This window comes from Leopardus geoffroyi, chromosome A2, assembly GCF_018350155.1.
Source record: "Leopardus geoffroyi isolate Oge1 chromosome A2, O.geoffroyi_Oge1_pat1.0, whole genome shotgun sequence".
Classification (NCBI taxonomy): Eukaryota; Metazoa; Chordata; class Mammalia; order Carnivora; family Felidae; genus Leopardus; species Leopardus geoffroyi.
This window is the reverse complement of record NC_059331.1, coordinates 122,253,955-122,272,971: the sequence shown is the minus strand read 5'-3', so window position 1 is coordinate 122,272,971 and position 19,017 is coordinate 122,253,955. Positions and strand designations below refer to the sequence as shown.

The 19,017-nt window shown below is 41.2% G+C and overlaps 1 protein-coding gene across 1 annotated transcript; it reads left to right on the top strand.

The window, feature by feature from the left end:
- Positions 1-8,761: 8,761 nt before the first annotated feature.
- GGCT (gamma-glutamylcyclotransferase) lies at positions 8,762-18,707 on the top strand. Its single transcript, XM_045495216.1, has 4 exons — positions 8,762-9,419; positions 13,617-13,762; positions 15,626-15,761; positions 18,109-18,707. The coding sequence occupies exons 1-4, from the start codon at positions 9,279-9,281 to the stop codon at positions 18,250-18,252; spliced, it is 567 nt and encodes a 188-aa protein (XP_045351172.1). The 5' UTR covers positions 8,762-9,278; the 3' UTR covers positions 18,253-18,707.
- The last annotated feature ends 310 nt before the right edge of the window (positions 18,708-19,017 follow it).

The following is a 19,017-nucleotide window of genomic DNA, read 5'->3' as shown; positions in this document are numbered from 1 at the left end:
GTTGTATTCATGTGAAAGCAGAAAATAATGCAGAAGAAAAAAGGTTGACACCAGCACTAGATCAGCTATTCTGGAAAGATTTCCAAACATCCAGAGTTGTTTTATAGTCAAGTAAAATGCTTCATTTGAGTGTATGTGTCTGAGAAGTGTTAATTGTTGATTAAATATTGTTGAGTAGACTGAAAACATGAAATCCAAGCACATTAATTAAGCAGAGAATTCAAGCACAGTTCTCACTTTCCATAAATGCTTCCAAATGCTTAAACTAGGCCTCATTCCAAAGCCATGCTTCCTATGGGGACATTGAGAAAACCTCGGCTCTCATCTAATTATTATACATGATAGAATTTACTGAGTATAAACTTCTAGGAGAAAAGAATGAGGTCTATCGCCAAGGGAAACATTGGGATTCTCACTTAAGTAAATCTACATTCTAAAGTGTTATTGCTTATATTCTTATACTCTATTCTTGGCAGTAGAAACATGCAGCAATATTCTCGCTTTACATTTTAATTTCAGTTGAACTTAAGATGTTACAAATAACGTGGATATATACAATGAGGAGGTGGACATATTAATTATGAAGCAGTTTGTCAGACTTTAACATTAATGGTAGTAAATCTTGGAATTGGTATGTCTCGATCTAATGTAGCTGTGGTAAATGACATGGAGATAGCTGAATTGCTATATTTCCAGAACCTTCTGGAAGTGACTTAAGGTTGGCAGTAGGATATAGCAGGCCATTGTCCTAGACTATATGTGTGGCCTTCTCCTAAACCAGACTGGGGAAATATACAGGGTCTTGTGTCCACTGGCACCTCACAAGGCCAAGAGCGCTTGTCCCGGTAGACGCACTGAGATCCTGAAGCTGCGGGCCTCCCAGAGGCCTCCTTCCACAGAGCAAGACTGACCTACTCTGGCCTAATTAACTGATGTGTCGAAAGGCAGACCTACCTGGAAATGTGTTTGCTGCATCTGTTTTTATTTTGAACAACTAATTTAGTCATCACCCTCTTTCTACCCTCCCGACACTAGATCTCTAGATATAGACTTAAAATTCCATAGGATGTGAACTTAATAAGGTATTTTTAAATAATAAAAGTAATACAAGAATACATGTTCAAAGATGCAAAAAATACCGAAGAATACAGAATGGAAACAATGAAAGTTTTTTGTCCAACCCTCTCCCCTACTCCCCACCCTTCCAACTCCATTTCCCTTCCCACAGGTAAACACTGTCAGCAGTTTTGTGTGTGCCTTTCCACAGTGTATGGTTATAGATATAAATACATATAAATAGAGAGATAACAAAGGAGACCATTTACTGAGCACTAAAAAACTGTATTGGAATTACTTTCCAGGGCTAATCTCAAAACAAGAATACAGATTATCTGTCAAACATCCTGAGAAATTACTGCCTACCCGAGTTTTACTCTTTTTATCCTCCAGAACATTTCTGGTTTCATCTGTTCTGGCATGCTTCCCAGTCATGTGGCCATAAGCTGGGAGGAGATATAAATACCACTATGGCTAATAAAATGTATGCAGAATCCTGTATGCTAAAGCATCAGTATAAATTTTTAAATCTTAAATCAGAGGTAAAGGACAAATGCCTCCCAGTAAGTCAAGGAAAGCTGGGGAAAAAAAAATCATAGAGAAAAAAAGGCTTTGGGAGCCTGTGTAAAGACTAGGGGAGATTTTGGCCCTGGCTTGATTAATTAGCACATATTTATTATTCATCTATGCTGTGGTAATAAGCGCTGTAGGTGTACAGAAATATAAGGTGTGGTCTCTGCCTCCAAAGGGTTTTACCATCAGCTGAGAAATCAGACCGGCCAGGCAGAATGGGATCAGATAACAAAAAGCTTGCACAAGAGCTTGAACTTGATAAGGTAATAGACAACAGACAGCCTCACAAGGTTTCCGCACAAAGGAGTGATATCATAAAAGCAAATTAAAAGAATAGGTCTTCACTCCTTCCCATCCCTTCATTTCCATTCTGTAATTACTGCCCTAGTTCTGACTTTTATGACCTGGCCTATTGCAATGAACTTGTGTCCAGTACTCAACGATCTCCCCATCCTACTCCCTTCCAGGCCATCCTACACACAGCCACAAAAATGAGTTTCCAAAGGTGCAGGAGGGTTACTGTCTGCTCAAAAGTCAAAAAGATCTCCCCTTTGACCACCAAATAGTATGAGCTTTTTAGTTCAAAATTCAAGACCCTCCCATAAATTATGCTAGTCTCCTTCCAGACTTGTCTGCCACTCCCTAATATGAACCTATTTGCTCTACTGAAATTGAACAACTTACCATTCTCCAAACCCCTCCGGGCTGCCCTCATGTGATCCCCAACCTTACCCCATCTCCAGAGAAAAGCAGAGTCAGGAGGAACAGCTAGGCAGCTGTTGCCATAATCCAGGTGTGAGATGATGCCACCAGGGAGAGGGTGGTAAGTATGAGAATGCAGAGGACAGCTGATGGCAGCAGATCTTACTGACTGATAGGATATAGGGTTTGAAAGGAAGAGATGAGTCAAAGGTAACTCATTTTAGGTTTTAGGCAGCAAATGCAATTCTCTCTCCATACCTGCTTATTCCACATCCTTGCAGTTTTGGAGGTTCATGTTTATTTCATACTGCCTGTGTAGCCTGGGACCACATATGATTAATGATTTCTCTATACTTTAGATCACTAATATATATTTAAAATAATACAGGCATAGCAAAATACTTTACTTTGGGAGCTAGAAATCGTCAAAACGCACTCTAAAAAATTGTTGTGGGGGGGCGCGCCTGGGTGGCTCAGTTGATTAAGCATCCCACTCTTGATTTCAGCTCAGGTCATGATTCTGGAGTCATGGGATCGAGCCCCATGTCAGGCTCTATGCTAAGCATGAAGCCTGCTTGGGATTCTGTCTTTCCCTCTGCCCCTCTCTCCTGCTCTCACTCTCTCTCTCTCTCTCAAAATAAAATAGAATAAAATAAAATAAAATTGTGGCAGGATTAAATATGCTGTATTCCTCATAACCTATGTGCATTTAATAGAATCATTTAATTACCAGTGTGGAGAATAAGGCTTATGAGACTATCTTGGGAAAAACAAAGTGAGAAACTCAGCTGGGTCTGGTAACAGCCGGATCCAGACACTTCAGTGAGCTCAGGACTTGGATTTCTCTAGCACCATTCTCTCCTTAGGTGCAGTCTGCTTTCTTTTCTGTCACTCAGGTCACCTTCTTCCTCTTCCCATTCCATCTGTGCAAACGTGGCTGACACCAGCTCAGAGCATCACAAGCTACAGTCTCAGCTCCCAGCAAGTAACCTAACCCTTCCCAGACTCAAGTTCAAATTCTCAGGAAAGAAAATTGGAATTAGCAGGAAAATCACGTCCCTGTGATCTCTGATCAAGGCTTCCTTCTAGAAGGAGAATCTACTAAGGACACAGACTAGAATTGGAAAGTTGTTTGGTAGGCATGGAATCACCCCTCCAGTCTTCAGCAAGTCTAATCTTCTCTACCATAAACGGCACCCCAGATCAGTCCTCTTCTCTCTCGCTTCCCTCCCACTACCCTAGGGAGTCCAAGGCCACCATCCACTCTTGTCAAAACTTCTGCAACAGCTTCTTTATGTGTCTCTTAAATATCCTCTTTATCCCCTTGGAATTGATTCTCCACTCAGCATCTAGAATTATCCTATTGGAAAGTAAGTCAGATCTTCTCTCTGCCCAAACAGCTTTTCGTTTCTTAGAATAAAATCCAGATTCCTTAACATGGCCTTCGAGGCTTTACATGAGCTTGCCCTTGCCTGTCTCTCAGCCTCATCTCCTGTCACTCCTCTTATTCCTTCCTCTTTAACCACCTGACCTGTAGTTCCTAAAACATGCTAAACTCATGTCTGGAGACTTCTCGTGTTATTTATTTTCCTAATGGAAGAAAATGCATTGATCAGTGAACACACGAATCTGGTTTATTTGTTACAGCTCTCATCACATATCAACTAATTGGCATTCTGATGTGTACATCTATCTCTTATAAGTCTAGTTAGTGTGCATCTGCTCCCAGAGCCAAGACTGAATTTTCCAATCCACAGAGCTAAGAAACAGATTCATGAGAACCAGTCCTAGCTGTCCCACTATAGTACTACTGCCCTGAATGACCTTGCCTAAGCAGCCAGCTTGGCCTTACTCAGGAGACACATAGTCTTCTTACTATACAACTCTTCAAATTTGCCATAATGTGCAAATATTTGACATTGAAGTGTTCTTTTTAAAATGATAATGCTAAGGGCGCCTGGGTGGCTCAGTCGGTTGAGTGTCTGTCATGATCCCAGGATCGAGGGATTAGCTCCGGGTCAGACTCCACATACAGAGTGGAGCCTGCTTTAAGATTCTCTTTCTTTCTCCCCCTGCCCCTCTCCCCCACTCACGCTCTCGCTCTCGCTCTAAAATAAATAAGTAAGTAAATAAATAAATAAAATGTTAGGAACACCTGGGTGGCTCAGTCAGTTGAGCGTCCAACTCTTAATTTTGGCTTGGGTCATGAGATCGAGCCCCGCATCTTGTGGCGCCTGTTTGAGATTCTCTCTCTCTCTCCCTCTCTCTCTGCCCCTCCCCTGCTCACACTCACATTTTCTGTCTCAAAAATAAATAAATAAGATAACAATTATTCAAAGTGGGTGAGCAAGTTGATCTACTGGGTGTGAAAACAAAATTCTATTTTGTGAGCTAAAATAGTATAATTTCGATTTACTGTATTTTACTATATGTAGTATATACGCTTACATCCTAATATAAGAATTTAGCTTTACTCTGACACTAGACCCCAGAGTCAGTCAGATAGTTATTATATCTCATAAGAGGTGCGGTATCCTAGAGGACGGGTGGGAGTGTCTTCCCGAGGAGGGGTAATGGTGGCATGGCCCTCATTCATTCACTTGCTGTGTCTTGTGACCTACTGCAACTCACCGGTGTTTGCTTAAGTGGACTCACAGAGAACTAACTAATTCTCACACAAAAAACGATTTCTGTAAAAAACTGGACTAAAGCTGTTACTGAAATCACAAGCACAAGTGAAAAAGAAAGGTACCAAGCTCATGTTCCTGACTTCTGGTATAAGCTCTTTATCACCTACAGTATGGTATAAAAACAATGATGAGGGGCGCCTGGGTGGCGCAGTCGGTTAAGCGTCCGACTTCAGCCAGGTCACGATCTCGCGGTCTGTGAGTTCGAGCCCCACGTCGGGCTCTGGGCTGATGGCTCAGAGCCTGGAGCCTGTTTCCGATTCTGTGTCTCCCTCTCTCTCTGCCCCTCCCCCGTTCATGCTCTGTCTCTCTCTGTCCCAAAAATAAATAAACGTTGAAAAAAAAAAATTAAAAAAAAAAAATAAAAAAATAAAAAAATAAAAACAATGATGATCTGATAAGATCTGACAAGGTCAGCCAAGAAAATTTGCAAGAGGACTATTTGAAATATGGATTTCTATCCACTATTATTTGTAATTAACTTGACCCTAAAGGTATGTTTTGCATTAACATGACAATTAAATAGTTATTTTTAAATTGTCATTTTGTAAGTAGTATACCATATACATTGTGTGTGTGTGTTCAAAAATCTTAATAATACAATAAAAAAACTTTAATAATACAATTAAAAAACTTTAAACACCACTAGACTGAATAATGGCCCTTGAAAGAAATTTGACCTCATTAACCCATTATCAAGTGACTGAAAGTTAGAATTATTATTTTATAATATCCTTATAGGTAAGGTAGAGATTGTACTTGAAAGAGGGTTATTAATAACCAGTTTTTTCTAGACCACCAGGGCTTTTCAGCTTGAGAAATTTGGGAAGCAGTACCCCGTAATGACTCTAGAATCAGGGTGCTTGGCCAGTCATTGCTAGCTACAGCCTGGGGGCAAATTAGTTAACTTACCTCAGCTTCCTCAACTGTAACATGAGAATAGTATTAGCACTTCCTGCATAGGGCTATTTTCAGGATTAAATCAGCTAATATATATGAATTTAGGTTGGTGCCAGGCATTTGATAAGTGTTCAATGAATGTTAACGAGTATTAACCAAGCTTTGGTTAAATTTGGAAAAACAAAAAAAGCTTGCTATCTACTGCCTTGGCCAACAGGGGTCAGCACACAGCAATCTACATGGGGAAGCTAAATAAAATGCTTCATGGGCTTAAGAAAAGATTTTTCAGTGTTTGAGGAAACAGCGGTGCTTCAGAAAATTTTTGTAAAAGGGTATTAAGAAAAATCAATAACCATAAAATTAGGCAATTAGTGAGAAATCTAGGGTGAGAAAAAAAGTCAAAGACTTAGAAAATCATTAAATAATAAATACATTTAGAATGTCTAAAAGCGATTTAAAATGCAGAAGGACATTTTAAGTGGGGATGCTCCGAAGCAGAGGCCTTGAGAATTCTGATGCAATAGAGCACTATCTTGCCAGCAAGAGCAACTTGCTCACTGAAGTTCCCAAGTCTGCATTTCAAGTTCCACCTTGATGTTTGGGGGAGGGGGAGGGGACCGACCTTCCTATTTTCCGGTTATCTAACAACAGTGTTACTGCTTACTGAGTGCTCACTGTCTGCCCAGTGCTTTACAAATATCACCATTTTCCCTTTTTGACTTGTTAACATGAAAATGTTCAAATATATAGAATAGAATAGCTAGAATAATAAAATGAACATCCATATCCACATCAGTTGATTGAACATTTAACACTTTCCATATTTCAATTTTTCTGAATTATTTTCAAATAAATATAGATAGCAAACATTTTGCCCCTAAATACATTAATATGTATATCTAAAAATAGAGATATCTTTCCACATAACACAATGCTACTATCATACCTAATAAAGAAAGCAATTTTTTTTTAAATTTTTTTTTTCAACGTTTATTTATTTTTGGTACAGAGAGAGACAGAGCATGAACGGGGGAGGGGCAGAGAGAGAGGGAGACACAGAATCGGAAACAGGCTCCAGGCTCTGAGCCATCAGCCCAGAGCCCGACGCGGGGCTCGAACTCACGGACCGCGAGATCGTGACCTGGCTGAAGTCGGACGCTTAACCGACTGCGCCACCCAGGCGCCCCATGAAAGCAATTTTTAATATCATCTCATCCCCTACTTTGTATTCAGATTTCTTTAATTGTCTCCAAAATATCTTTTATATCTGGTTTATTGAACTACAACCAAGGACAAGGCATTGCATGCAGTTATCATGTATGTCTCTTAGTTTCTTTTAACCTAGAACAGCCTGTGCTCAGTCCTGCCTTTTTTTTTTTTTTTTTTTTTTTTTAATTACACTGACTTAATTTAAGAGACAACCATTTGTTCATTTATTCTGCAGGATGCCCCACCATTTGTTCAGGATTTTTCTGATTGTTTCCTCTTGGTGTCATTTCTATTCTTCTATCCTTGTAGTTCCTGCTTATGCTTGATTGTATAGAAGTGAAAGAGTTTGGGAAACAATACTTCATAGACCATATTGGTGCCTCCTATTGTATCACATCAGGAGAGACGTAATGTCAGGTTGGTACATTTTTCGTGATTGTAAGTTTGATCTAGGTTGCGGTGGGAGGGAACAGATTTCTTCATTGTCATTATGTTTTCCTTCTGACTACAGCGAGTAATCCTTGGGGGATAATTTGGCCCTATGCGAGTATTCTGTTCCCCATCACCCTTTCACCAAATGGTTTCATTGATGATCCTGGCATAAATCAATTATTTCATTAGGGGCTACAAAATGGTGATTTTCTCATTGTATCATTCATTTTGCATTATTTAGCTGGCACACTTTTGTAAAGAGAACTGCTTCCTCATTAACTGAGACTATTTGGTTACCCCTGAAATACAGCTGCACATAGAAGGGCAGGATAAATGTTTAAATTGTTTTCTTAAATTACCACTTTTCAGAGTAAAGAGTTGCTGTAATAGTCACCATGGCAAATTAGGTTTTTAAAAATTGTTTTTTATATTTGGTTTACTCTTTTGGTGGGACTTTTCTGTCTGACATTTTCAATCAATTGCAGTCATTACTTTTGGTACTCAAATTGTTCTACTTTTGGCCAGTGGGCATTCCTTCAAGCTGGCTCCCATGTCCTTCTGAAAGGACCTCATTTTTCTTGGATACTTCCAGACTTTCTGTCACAAGATGTTCCAACCGCTCCTACTCATTCCTAGCTTTTGACCTGGCATAAACAATTTCTCCGACGATCCCTCATACCTTTTGGTGGAGAGTGGTATTTAGAAATCAAAATCTGGGTACCAAGGATAGCCAGCCATTCCCCTGAGTTTAAATTAATACTTTCATTTCAAAGTTTAAGGATACAAGGTTTTATTTCATTGTTCTTAGGCTTTTATATCTTATTTTACACTGGAGTTTTTGCTCCTAATAACATTAACAAAACTATTCTTTAAGTACTTAAACCAACCCTGTGAGATAAGGGATCATAAGTTATGTAACTGTGATCATAATTTATATTAAAATCTCTATTTTAAAAGGAGGAAACAGATGAGAGCTGCCCAAGCGTACGTGGCCAGTAAATGGCATCATCGGGATTTGAACCCGACTCGCTACTTCCGTCGGGGAAGGGAATCCCAGACATTCGGAGGGGCTTCACGCAGATGATCAGAGCTGGGGAAGCCGGAACCAGCCCGTGGGGGGAAGAGACCCGTAGTGACCGACTGCTCCAAACCGGGAGGGCGGTACGGGAGTGAGCTGCCAGGTGAGGGAACCGTCGGGGGCGCGGCCAGGGCAGCTGTTTCGTTTCAGGGGTGCCCAGAGCTACCTAAAATGCACCCACAGCCAGGGAAACACGCTTGCGCCACCTGAAGCTGAAAAAACAAGGCTGGGACGCTCGCCCAGCGGCCCCCTAAACCGAACCCTCCAGACCTGACCCACCTTCGCGTAGTGCCGGTCCACTCACCAATCAGAGGGAGGCTTGAACACCGGGGCGGGACAACAAGAGGATCATGTCCAATGAGGAGTCGGCTCCCGGTCGCCTCAGGTCTGAGTGTTTCAGAATCCTTACTGGAGAATTGAGAGGAGGTGATGGGCTTGGCCAATCAGATGGGGTGACTCAACATTTGTGACCGGCAGCCAATCGCAAGGGCGGTCGCATCCGACTCGCCGCGCCCACGCTTCCCGCGTTTCCCCTAACCCTAGAGTCGCCGGCCGGTTTGCCACTGAAGTTGGGACGCTCGCAGTCCTCTCCTCACGGTCTTGCCGCAGACACCGCTGCAGTGCAGGTGTCTGGGTGGAGCATGGCGAATTCGGGCTGTGAGGACCTCCGGGGCCAGGAGGGGGAGAGTTTTCTGTACTTCGCCTACGGTAGCAATCTGCTGACCGAGCGGATCCACCTCCGAAACCCGTCAGCCGTGTTCTGCTGCGTGGCCCGCCTGCAGGTCAGTGCTGCCCGCGGCCCTTGCAGCGTCGTGCCCACCCCTCGGACGAGGGAGCAGGATTTCCAGAAGTCGCTTCCTCAGGGCCGGGAATCCACCTCTCGCTGATGAGAGTACGTCGGGGCTCTCTTCGCCGTCTGGGTTCTGCCCTCCTGAGCAAGCCCGTCTGGGTCTCCTAGAGTCCCCTCCTAACTTTCCCTAGGCTGCTCGTTCTGCCCGGGTCCGGCCACCCCTCTCGTGCCCACCCGCTGATTGGGCATGCTCACAGGATCCATTCGCTTGGTGCCTGAGACGCCTTCTCCGACCCCAGGGCAGAGAATCGGTTCCTTTCTGTTCCCTCCCACACCTTCGCTGCAGGACTTGTCACCTGTTGTAAAACTCCATTCACCCACCTTTTGCTCCTGTTTGGAGAGGTCCTGAAAGCTGGCAGGGAGTCTCATCCGTAGTGAGTGCTGAGCTCAGCTAAGTCCAGTGTCTGGATGAACCACCTTGGTAGAAATCATTGCTCTTCACTACAGTCCATTCCTTCATTTGGTAGATGTTCTTCCCTGCAGATACAAAGGTGATTGTGTAAAGTTGGCTATTTTGAGGACCTCTAGGTCTATAGGAGGTAACACGCAAAAAAGAAAGAAATGAAAGAAGGAAAATTGTGCAAAACCTTTTGACATTGTTGAATTAGGCATGGTCTCTGCCGTTGTTGTCGGGGTTCTTATTTGCAAACAACAGAAAGTGGCTGATTTAAGCAGAAAAAAGAATGTGTTGAAAGGCTGTTGGAGGGCTCATGAATGACCAGGAAGGTAGGACTACAGAGCTGAGAAAACAAGCAGGCATAGGGGTGCCTGGCTGGTAGGTGGAGCCTGCAACTCTTGATCCCAGGGTGGTGAGTTCAAGCCCCACTTTGGGTTGTGGAGCCTACTTAGAAACACACACACACACACACACACACACACACACACAGAGGCAGGCATAAAGGAAACCACAGCCACCATAACACAGTCAGTATCACAGACAGAACCGGCCCAGGAGGGCGCTGGTGCAGCACTGCTGACCTTGGTAAACATGGACGCTGCAATGTGCATCACTGACACCACCTGCTCTGGACCTTGCCTGGGCTCCGCCACTACACCCCTGCAGTTCCTGAAACCTAAATGTGGCCACCACCTCCAGGGTGTAGTTTCTGCCGTCCTTGGGCACTAGCACCAGCTTCTGATTCAAAGCCCCACATGGATGTCCTGACTGGCTAACTCTTGGCTAGTGCCCATGCCCTGACTACCAGCAAAGCTGGGAGAACCAACTGTTGGCATTTGAAGCTTCAAAAATGGGAGGTGGGCTATAGAACTTTCTACCCATCTCCCAGACTCAGAAGGTAGGGAATTGCCGAGATGTGGAAAAGAAGTTCAGATGCTTATAGTTGGGACCAATGGAAGAGCTATCAAGCAAATGATTACTCATTTACAGATATGGTGAGTTTAAAAAGGAGACATGTTGTACCTTCCTCTCAGTTTTACCTTCCTAAAACCAATCTTTTTTTTTTTTTAACGTTTATTTATTTTTGAGACAGAGAGAGACAGAGCATGAACGGGGGAGGGTCAGAGAGAGAGGGAGACACAGAATCTGAAACAGGCTCCAGGCTCTGAGCCATCAGCCCAGAGCCCGACGCGGGGCTCGAACTCACGGACCGCGAGATCATGACCTGAGCCGAAGTCGGACGCTTAACCGACCAAGCCACCCAGGCGCCCCTAAAACCGATCTTTAAAAAAACAAAAAGAAAAAATGAAGGCTTTAAAAAAAGGGTGGGGGAGGGTGGATGTACTAGGTGCTATGGAAGTGTATATATGACTTGGAGTCCCGACCTAAGAGCTCAGTAAAGCTCTTCCTGAAAATACGACTTTTAAGCTGAGACCTGAATAATTGGGCAGGGGGAGGCAAAGAAAATAGAAGGGACGGCATGTACAAATGTCCTCAGGAAAGAAGAAGCTAGATCATCCAGCTACTATGGCTGGAGTTCAGTGTGTGAGGAGGATAAAGAATGATGACTAGAGAGGTAGGAAAAGGGCCGCATGTTATAGGACCACAGAAGACTTTGGTTTTTATCTTGAGAGCAATGAAAAGCCCTATTGCAGAATTTCAGCAAATGAGAGATCAGATTCACAACTTTGAAAGCCCCTTCTGGTTGCAGTGGGAAATGGATTGGAAGAGGGAGACAACAGTGAACGTGGGAAGCCCAGTTAGAAAGACTCTGAAGCAATTCATGCTAAAGATAATGGCACCTTGAACTGGAGCGGTAGCAGTCGAGGGTAGATGGGTTTGGGAGATATTTAGGAGATAACAGTGTTAATCCTTGGTGACTGATTGTGAAGGGAGGAGGAGGCAACGGGTGACTAAGGTTTTTGCTGCAATAGCGTGGATGATGGTGATGTTTGTAAAGAGAAGAGGAGCATCAGTTTTGGCGGGAAAGTTAAGCTCGGTTTGAACATACTGAGTTTGAGATGCTGGTTATACATCCAAATGAGCAGAAAAATATTAGTGATCATTGATTAAGTATTCACTGTCTGGGAGCCCCTGTTCTAAGCACTCTTGAAGTTTAGAAGAGAGATCTGGGCTGGATTAAAAGAGAATTGGAAAGCGAGGGGCGCCTGGATGGCTTGGTCGGTTAAGCGTCCAACTTCGGCTCAGGTCATGATCTCGCGGTCCGTGAGTTCGAGCCCTGCGTTGGGCTCTGTGCTGACTGCTCAGAGCCTGGAGCCTGTTTCAGATTCTGTGTCTCTCTCTCTCTCTCTCTGCCCCTCCCCTGTTCATGCTCTGTCTCTCTCTGTCTCAAAAATAAATAAACGTTAAAAAAAAATTAAAAAAATAAAATAAAAGAGAATTGGAATACTGGATGGTATTTGAAGTCATTGGAGGGGATAGATCATCTTGAGCAAATTGCTGATGAACAGAGAAAGGGGCCTAAACTGAGCCCTAGAAACTCTAACATTTAAAGACCTGGTATGGAGGAGGAATTAGCAAAGGGAATTGAGAGCAGGAAACAGTTTGAAAGTCAGGAAGAGGCTGATCAAGACAGGGTGGTTAACTATGTCAAAAGCAGCAGAGAAGTGGAACTTGGATTTAGTAATAGACAGCCAGTACCTAGTGTGTTTGTAACTTGTTAACAGCTCTCCTGATGTCCTGCCAGGGCTACTTGGTTCTAGAACATCCAGTATACCAACTAAAGGTACTGGTCACTCAGAGCAGCCTTTTTCCTGAATGTCTGACATTTTTAAGAAAATAAGGTGATAAAGATTAATTATTAACCTTAGATTTAATATCGAGTCCAACCTTTTTAATTTTATTATTAAGGAAACTAAGCTCTGGAAAGATGGAAAGAAATTTTCCTACACCAAACAACCAAGGAAGGGTTTTTAATCTTCCTCAGGATTATCTCCTCTGATCACCCATCCCTAACAGGGAATAAGCAAAACTAGCAACCTGGCTCCGTTACTTATTAGTTGTGAGATCTTGGACAAGTTATTTGATCTTTATAAACTACAGTTTTTTTTTCGCTGTTGAATTAGTAAAATAAAGTTGTTGGCAGGATAAAAATGAGAGTCCATGTAAAGCTCATAGCACAGTGTATATAACCTAGTAAAGTTCTAGTGCTAGCTGCTCTTATGATTATTATAATAGTACAATTCATGAATGTTAGATGAATAAGTATCCAAATCACCCTCAAAATGCCAGCTCCTTGAGGATGTAGTGATATATGCTGTTAGGATACTCTCTACATACATAAAAGTAGAGAAAAGGTTATAACCCCTACACAGCTACTCATCTTCAATAATTATGTGTACTATGGTTGCCTCTAAATTAAAATCTATGTGTATGTAGGTAGACTGGGAAGTAATTTTCAAAAATGAAAATAGTTGTGTTAAGGCATTGGGATTATGGTTTTTTTTTAAACCTTCAAACCTGTTTATGGTAAGATATGTATACATCTAATATATTTAGCGTATGTTTCATTTTTAAAGAAGAATATGAAAAAATAAAGTCGAGATCTGGGTCCTTGTTTATCTTTGTATTTTTTACAGTTTCTTACGCAGAGAAGGAACTCAAAGTTTATGTTTTAATTGCATGGAGTTCAAGGTAAATTTTTTTTTATTTTGAGGAGGGAAATTTTGGTTCCAGTGGATATTGATCCTGTCTTTTTGGTTTCCTTTGTAGGATTTTAAGCTTGACTTTGGCAATTCCCAAGGCAAAACAAGTGAAACTTGGCATGGAGGTATAGCCACCATTTTTCAAAGTCCTGGCGATGAAGTATGGGGAGTAGTATGGAAAATGAACAAAAGCAATTTAAGTTCTCTGGATGAGTAGGTGGCTTCTAATTATAAGTTAAATAATAACTAATTCAGAAAGTGGATCATATGCAAAGATGTGTATATGTGTATTGGTTTTTCAAACCATATACTATATTCTTTATACTTTAGGGTTAATATAAAGGTATATTATGCATTTCCTAAAAAGAAAAGCTAGGGGTGCCTGGCTGGCTCAGCCCATAGAGCGTGCAATTCTTGATCTCAGTATTGTGAGTTAAAGCCCCATGTTGGGCATAGAGCTTACATTAAAAAAAAAAAAAAGGGGCGCCTGGGTGGCGCAGTCGGTTAAGCGTCCGACTTCAGCCAGGTCACGATCTCGCGGTCCATGAGTTCGAGCCCCGCGTCGGGCTCTGGGCTGATGGCTCAGAGCCTGGAGCCTGTTTCCGATTCTGTGTCTCCCTCTCTCTCTGCCCCTCCCCCGTTCATGCTCTGTCTCTCTCTGTCCCAAAAATAAATAAACGTTGAAAAAAAAAAATTAAAAAAAAAAAAAAAAAAAGGCCTAGAAGGGTCACTCTTTTTATTTTTTTAATGTGTATTTATTTTTGAGACAGAGAGAGAGCATGAACAGGGGAGGGTCAGAGAGAGAGGGAGACACAGAATCTGAAACAGGCTCCAGGCTCTGAGCTGTCAGCAGGGTCAGATGCAGGGCTCAAACCCACAGACGGTGAGATCATGACCTGAGCCAAAGTCAGACACTTAACTGACTGAGCCACCCAGGCGCCCCTACTCTTTTCTTTTTAAATAGGGTTCATGCCCAGCATAGAGCCCAATGGGGGGCTTGAACTCACAACCCTGAGATCAAGACCTGAGCTGAGATCATCAAGAGTTGAACACTTAACCAACTGAGCCATCCAGGCGCCCAGAGGTCACACGTTCTGATTAAGATTTGGGGAGGATGTTTATAATCTCTTCTGCAAAAAATGGAAGCCCTTATTTTTGTTCTTTTTATCTTTTATAAAAAAATCTCTTTGCAGTTTCGTATTGTGAAAAGTCACAAAGATGTTTGTAATTATTGCATTTTCTTAATTGGTTTCAAAGCAGTTCAATTTTTATTAGAGTCAGTTTTTAAAAAACAATTCTTGGGGCGCCTGGGTGGCGCAGTCGGTTAAGCGTCTGACTTCAGCCAGGTCACGATCTCGCGACCCGTGAGTTCGAGCCCCGCGTCAGGCTCTGGGCTGATGGCTCAGAGCCTGGAGCCTGTTTCCGATTCTGTGTCTCCCTCTCTCTCTGCCCCTCCCCCGTTCATGCTCTGTCTCTCTCTGTCCCAAAAATAAATAAACGTTGAAAAAAAAAAATTAAAAAAAAAACAAAAAACAATTAAGGTAGCAGTTGAATCAGTAAAAAAGTAATAATAATTTGTAAAAACTTTGATAACAGAAATGCTTTGATACTTTTTATAACTAGGACTCAAGAGTTGTATGGTAGAGCATGTATACAAAGAAAGCTGGCAGAATAGAGTAGGACTTGATAAGAACAGATTATCTGACATGCTTCATACTTTATGTCACTGGTGAATGAGAGTGAACCATTCTCTCTACTTTTCTCTGGGTGGATATTCTCTTGCTTAGCAGCCTAGAGAACAATGTTTAGGGGTACAAAGATTGAAATAACTACATTCAAGCATGTTTTCCAATAGAATAAATATAGAGATCTGTTAGAAGTATACCAAGTAATAGTAAGGCTGAGGCTTTCTAATTGGAATGCTAAGTTTACTTTTGATGTGGTAATTTTATAATATGTTCTACTATATCCCCAAATACATAGGGAGGACATATATCCATATACAGTTACATTTTTAATTCAGTAAACTAACTTGGCTAAGTCATGTATGTTAAAATTTGGCTGTTCTGGTTTCAGGCAAGAAGGAGTTAAAAGTGGAACATATGTCCCAATAGAAGTTAATGTTTATACTCAAGAAGGAAAAGAAATAACTTGTCGAAGTTATCAGATGAAAAATTATGAGAGTGCTCCCCCATCTCCCCAGTATAAAAAGGTAAGCTACTTACAAAGACTTTTGGCGATTGCTCTTTAATTTTCACTGAGCTAAGCTAAAAAATATCTTGTTTTAATAAGACTTTGTGTATGTTAAATTCTACATGAACACTTCATTTTAATCAAAATGTTTTTAATGCAAATATGATATTTACCTAACGTGCAAATGCAGATCGAAAGTGTTCAGATTTATTTGTAACGATAGAACCATGTTCCTAACATGTATTTATTTTAAAAAACTTTTAGGGGGCGCCTGGGTGGCTTGGTCGGTTAAGCGGCCGACTTCGGCTCAGGTCACGATCTCGCGGTCCGTGAGTTCGAGCCCCGCGTCGGGCTCTGTGCTGACCGCTCAGAGCCTGGAGCCTGTTTCAGATTCTGTGTCTCCCTCTCTCTCTGACCCTCCCCCGTTCATGCTCTGTCTCTCTCTGTCTCAAAAATAAATAAAAACTTAAAAAAATAAATAAATAAATAAATAAATAAATAAAATAAAAAACTTTTGGAAATATACGTGAGCCATAATTCTAGACATGTATTTTCTTTCCTAAAGTAGAAAATAACACATATATGTAAATTTTTGGTAGACTTATTCTATACATAGGCTTTTGTAATCATTTTTTTCTTCCACAAACCAGTATTTCATAGCACCAAGATTTATTTTTATGGAGAAAAAAATATATTTCCTACTACTGAAATGTTTCCATCCCTGGATGGAGGGAAAAAAGTCACACTGTCTTTCAAAATCAGAGAAACCACTCCCACAAGCATAGAAAAAGAATGTGGGATAGAAACCCCACCATCCCTTTTTAGAAACCCAAACTTAGGTACTATTGGAAGGCCTAATCAGGACATAGCACCTGGAGTGGATGACCCAGTTCCTGGGCCTAATCTGGAATTGTCTAGAATTAGCCTGGTATGGATCTGGGAAGTACGACTGAACATAGTTGCTATTTATTCCCTCGTGTAATTTAGAGGTAGAGTAGTCTCCAGGATTAAACTGAAACTGCTCCCTATAAGCCATAAATTAAAAAAAAATTTTTTTTTAATGTTTATTTTTGAGAGAGAGAGAGAGAAAAACAGAGCACGAGCAGGGGAGGAGCAGAGAGAGAGGGAGACACAGAATCCAAAGCAGGTTCCAGGCTCCAAGCTGTCTGCACAGAGCCTGATGCAGGGCTCGAACTCACAAACCATGGGACCATGACCTGAGCTGAAGTCAGACATTCAACCAACTGAGCCACCCAGGCGCCCCAAACTATAACTTTTTTTGAAGAATCATGTTTTTTCTTAATAGATCATGCCAACTTCATACAATAATTTTTTGTCTTAATATAAAAATATTTTAAATTCGTTGGAATGACTAGAATCAAAAACATAAGAAATAACAAATGTTAGTGAGGGTGTGGAGAAAAAGAAACCCTGATGCGCTGCTTGTAGGAATGCAAATTGGTGCAGCCACTGTGGAAACCAGTGTGGAGGTTCCTCAAAAAATTAAATAGAACTATCCTATGAGCCAGGAATTCCACTACTGGGTTTTTACCCAAAGAAAACGAAAACGTTAATTTGAAAAGATATATGCACCCCTATGTTTATCACAGCATTTATTTATAATAGCCAAATTATGGATGCTACCCAGGTGTCCATCAATAGTCAATAATATGGATAAATAAGATGAGATGTGTGTGTGTGTGTGTGTGTGTGTGTGTGTGTATGTGTACGTGTACACAATATATATACAATGGAATATTACTCGGCCGCAAAAAAGATCTTGCTATTTGTAACAGCATGGATGGACCTAGAAGGTATAATGCTAAGTGAAATAAGTCAGACAGAAAGACAAATACCACATGATTTCATTCATATGTGGAATATGTGAAATAAAACAAATGAACAAACAAAAAATACCCAGACTCTTAAACACAGAGAACAAACTGGTGCTTGCCAGAATGGAGGTGGATGAGGTGATGGGTGAAATAGGTGAAGGGAATTAAGAGCACACTTATCATGATGAACACCAAGTAATGTAAAGAACTGTTGAATCATTATATTGTGTATCTAAAACTAATACAACATTGTATGTTAATTATATTTCAGCTTTTAAAAACATTTTAAATTATGTTACTGAGTAAAATTGAAATTCAATGAGGACGTGTCATGTAACTTTGAAAACTCCCAGCACATTCATGCTTACTTTGAGGGGAATGACTCTGTGTCTGTATTTTGTCCTATAATTATTTATTCTAGAGTTATCTGAAAGCTAGTATTTCACACTTGATACAGCACATGAAGCTATGGTATATTAAATTATGTTCCTAACTAAAAGGTTTTTTGTTTGTTTGTTTAACCATTTCTAGGTCATTTGCCTAGGTGCAAAAGAAAATAGTTTGCCACTGGAGTATCAAAAGAAGTTAAATGCAATAGAACCAAATGACTACAAAGGAGAAGTCTCAGAAGAAATTGAAGACATTATCAAAAAGGGAGAAACAAAAACTCACTAGAACATAACAGAATAGATCTACAGATATTTTCTGTATGTGCTAATATATTTTTAACGTTTAGAACAGGAATCTGAGGTATCTCTGTGTTCAACAGTGCTCTGAAAGGATATCTTACTAAGGTGATTCCTTGTTTTCAGACTATAAAAAGAAACTAGGTTAGGAATTAGATGATTGAAAAGGGGGCCGGGAGGCACTGGAATGCATGACAAATGGATGCAGGTACTCCTATGAACAAAGTTATTTTCTGCATTTGAGTGTATCCTTGCTCTGTGACAAAGGAGAGATTTGCAATTTAATGATCGTGCTGGTGAATTGCTCTGCTCTGGGATTTTTTTTTATCAGCTTAGTAAAGAGCGAGCAAACTGCAGAGACAGCTGATGATAATTTTTTTTTTTTTAATTTAAAAGTGGCATACTGTTCGTAGAGAAATAAATGTATTTGTGGTTGAACCTGTATTCCCTACTAAAGTACTAGATTTCACTTTGTTAAGAGACTCATATCATCACGCATACTGGGTCTGGCGTTGGCTCTACACAGTCCGTACTAGAGGATTATTGCATAGACTCTAGAACCACACAGCCTAGGATCAGTTATCAGTTCCACCACGTTCTAGCTGGGAGACTGGGTTTTCTTACTTTGTACCTCAGTTTCCTCATCTATAGAGTGAGGGCAGGTGAAACACCTATGTCTTAGGATTGTTTTGAGAAGTAAATATATGTAATGAGCTTCGAACAAAGGCTGATGCATAAGTATTAGAAATCACTA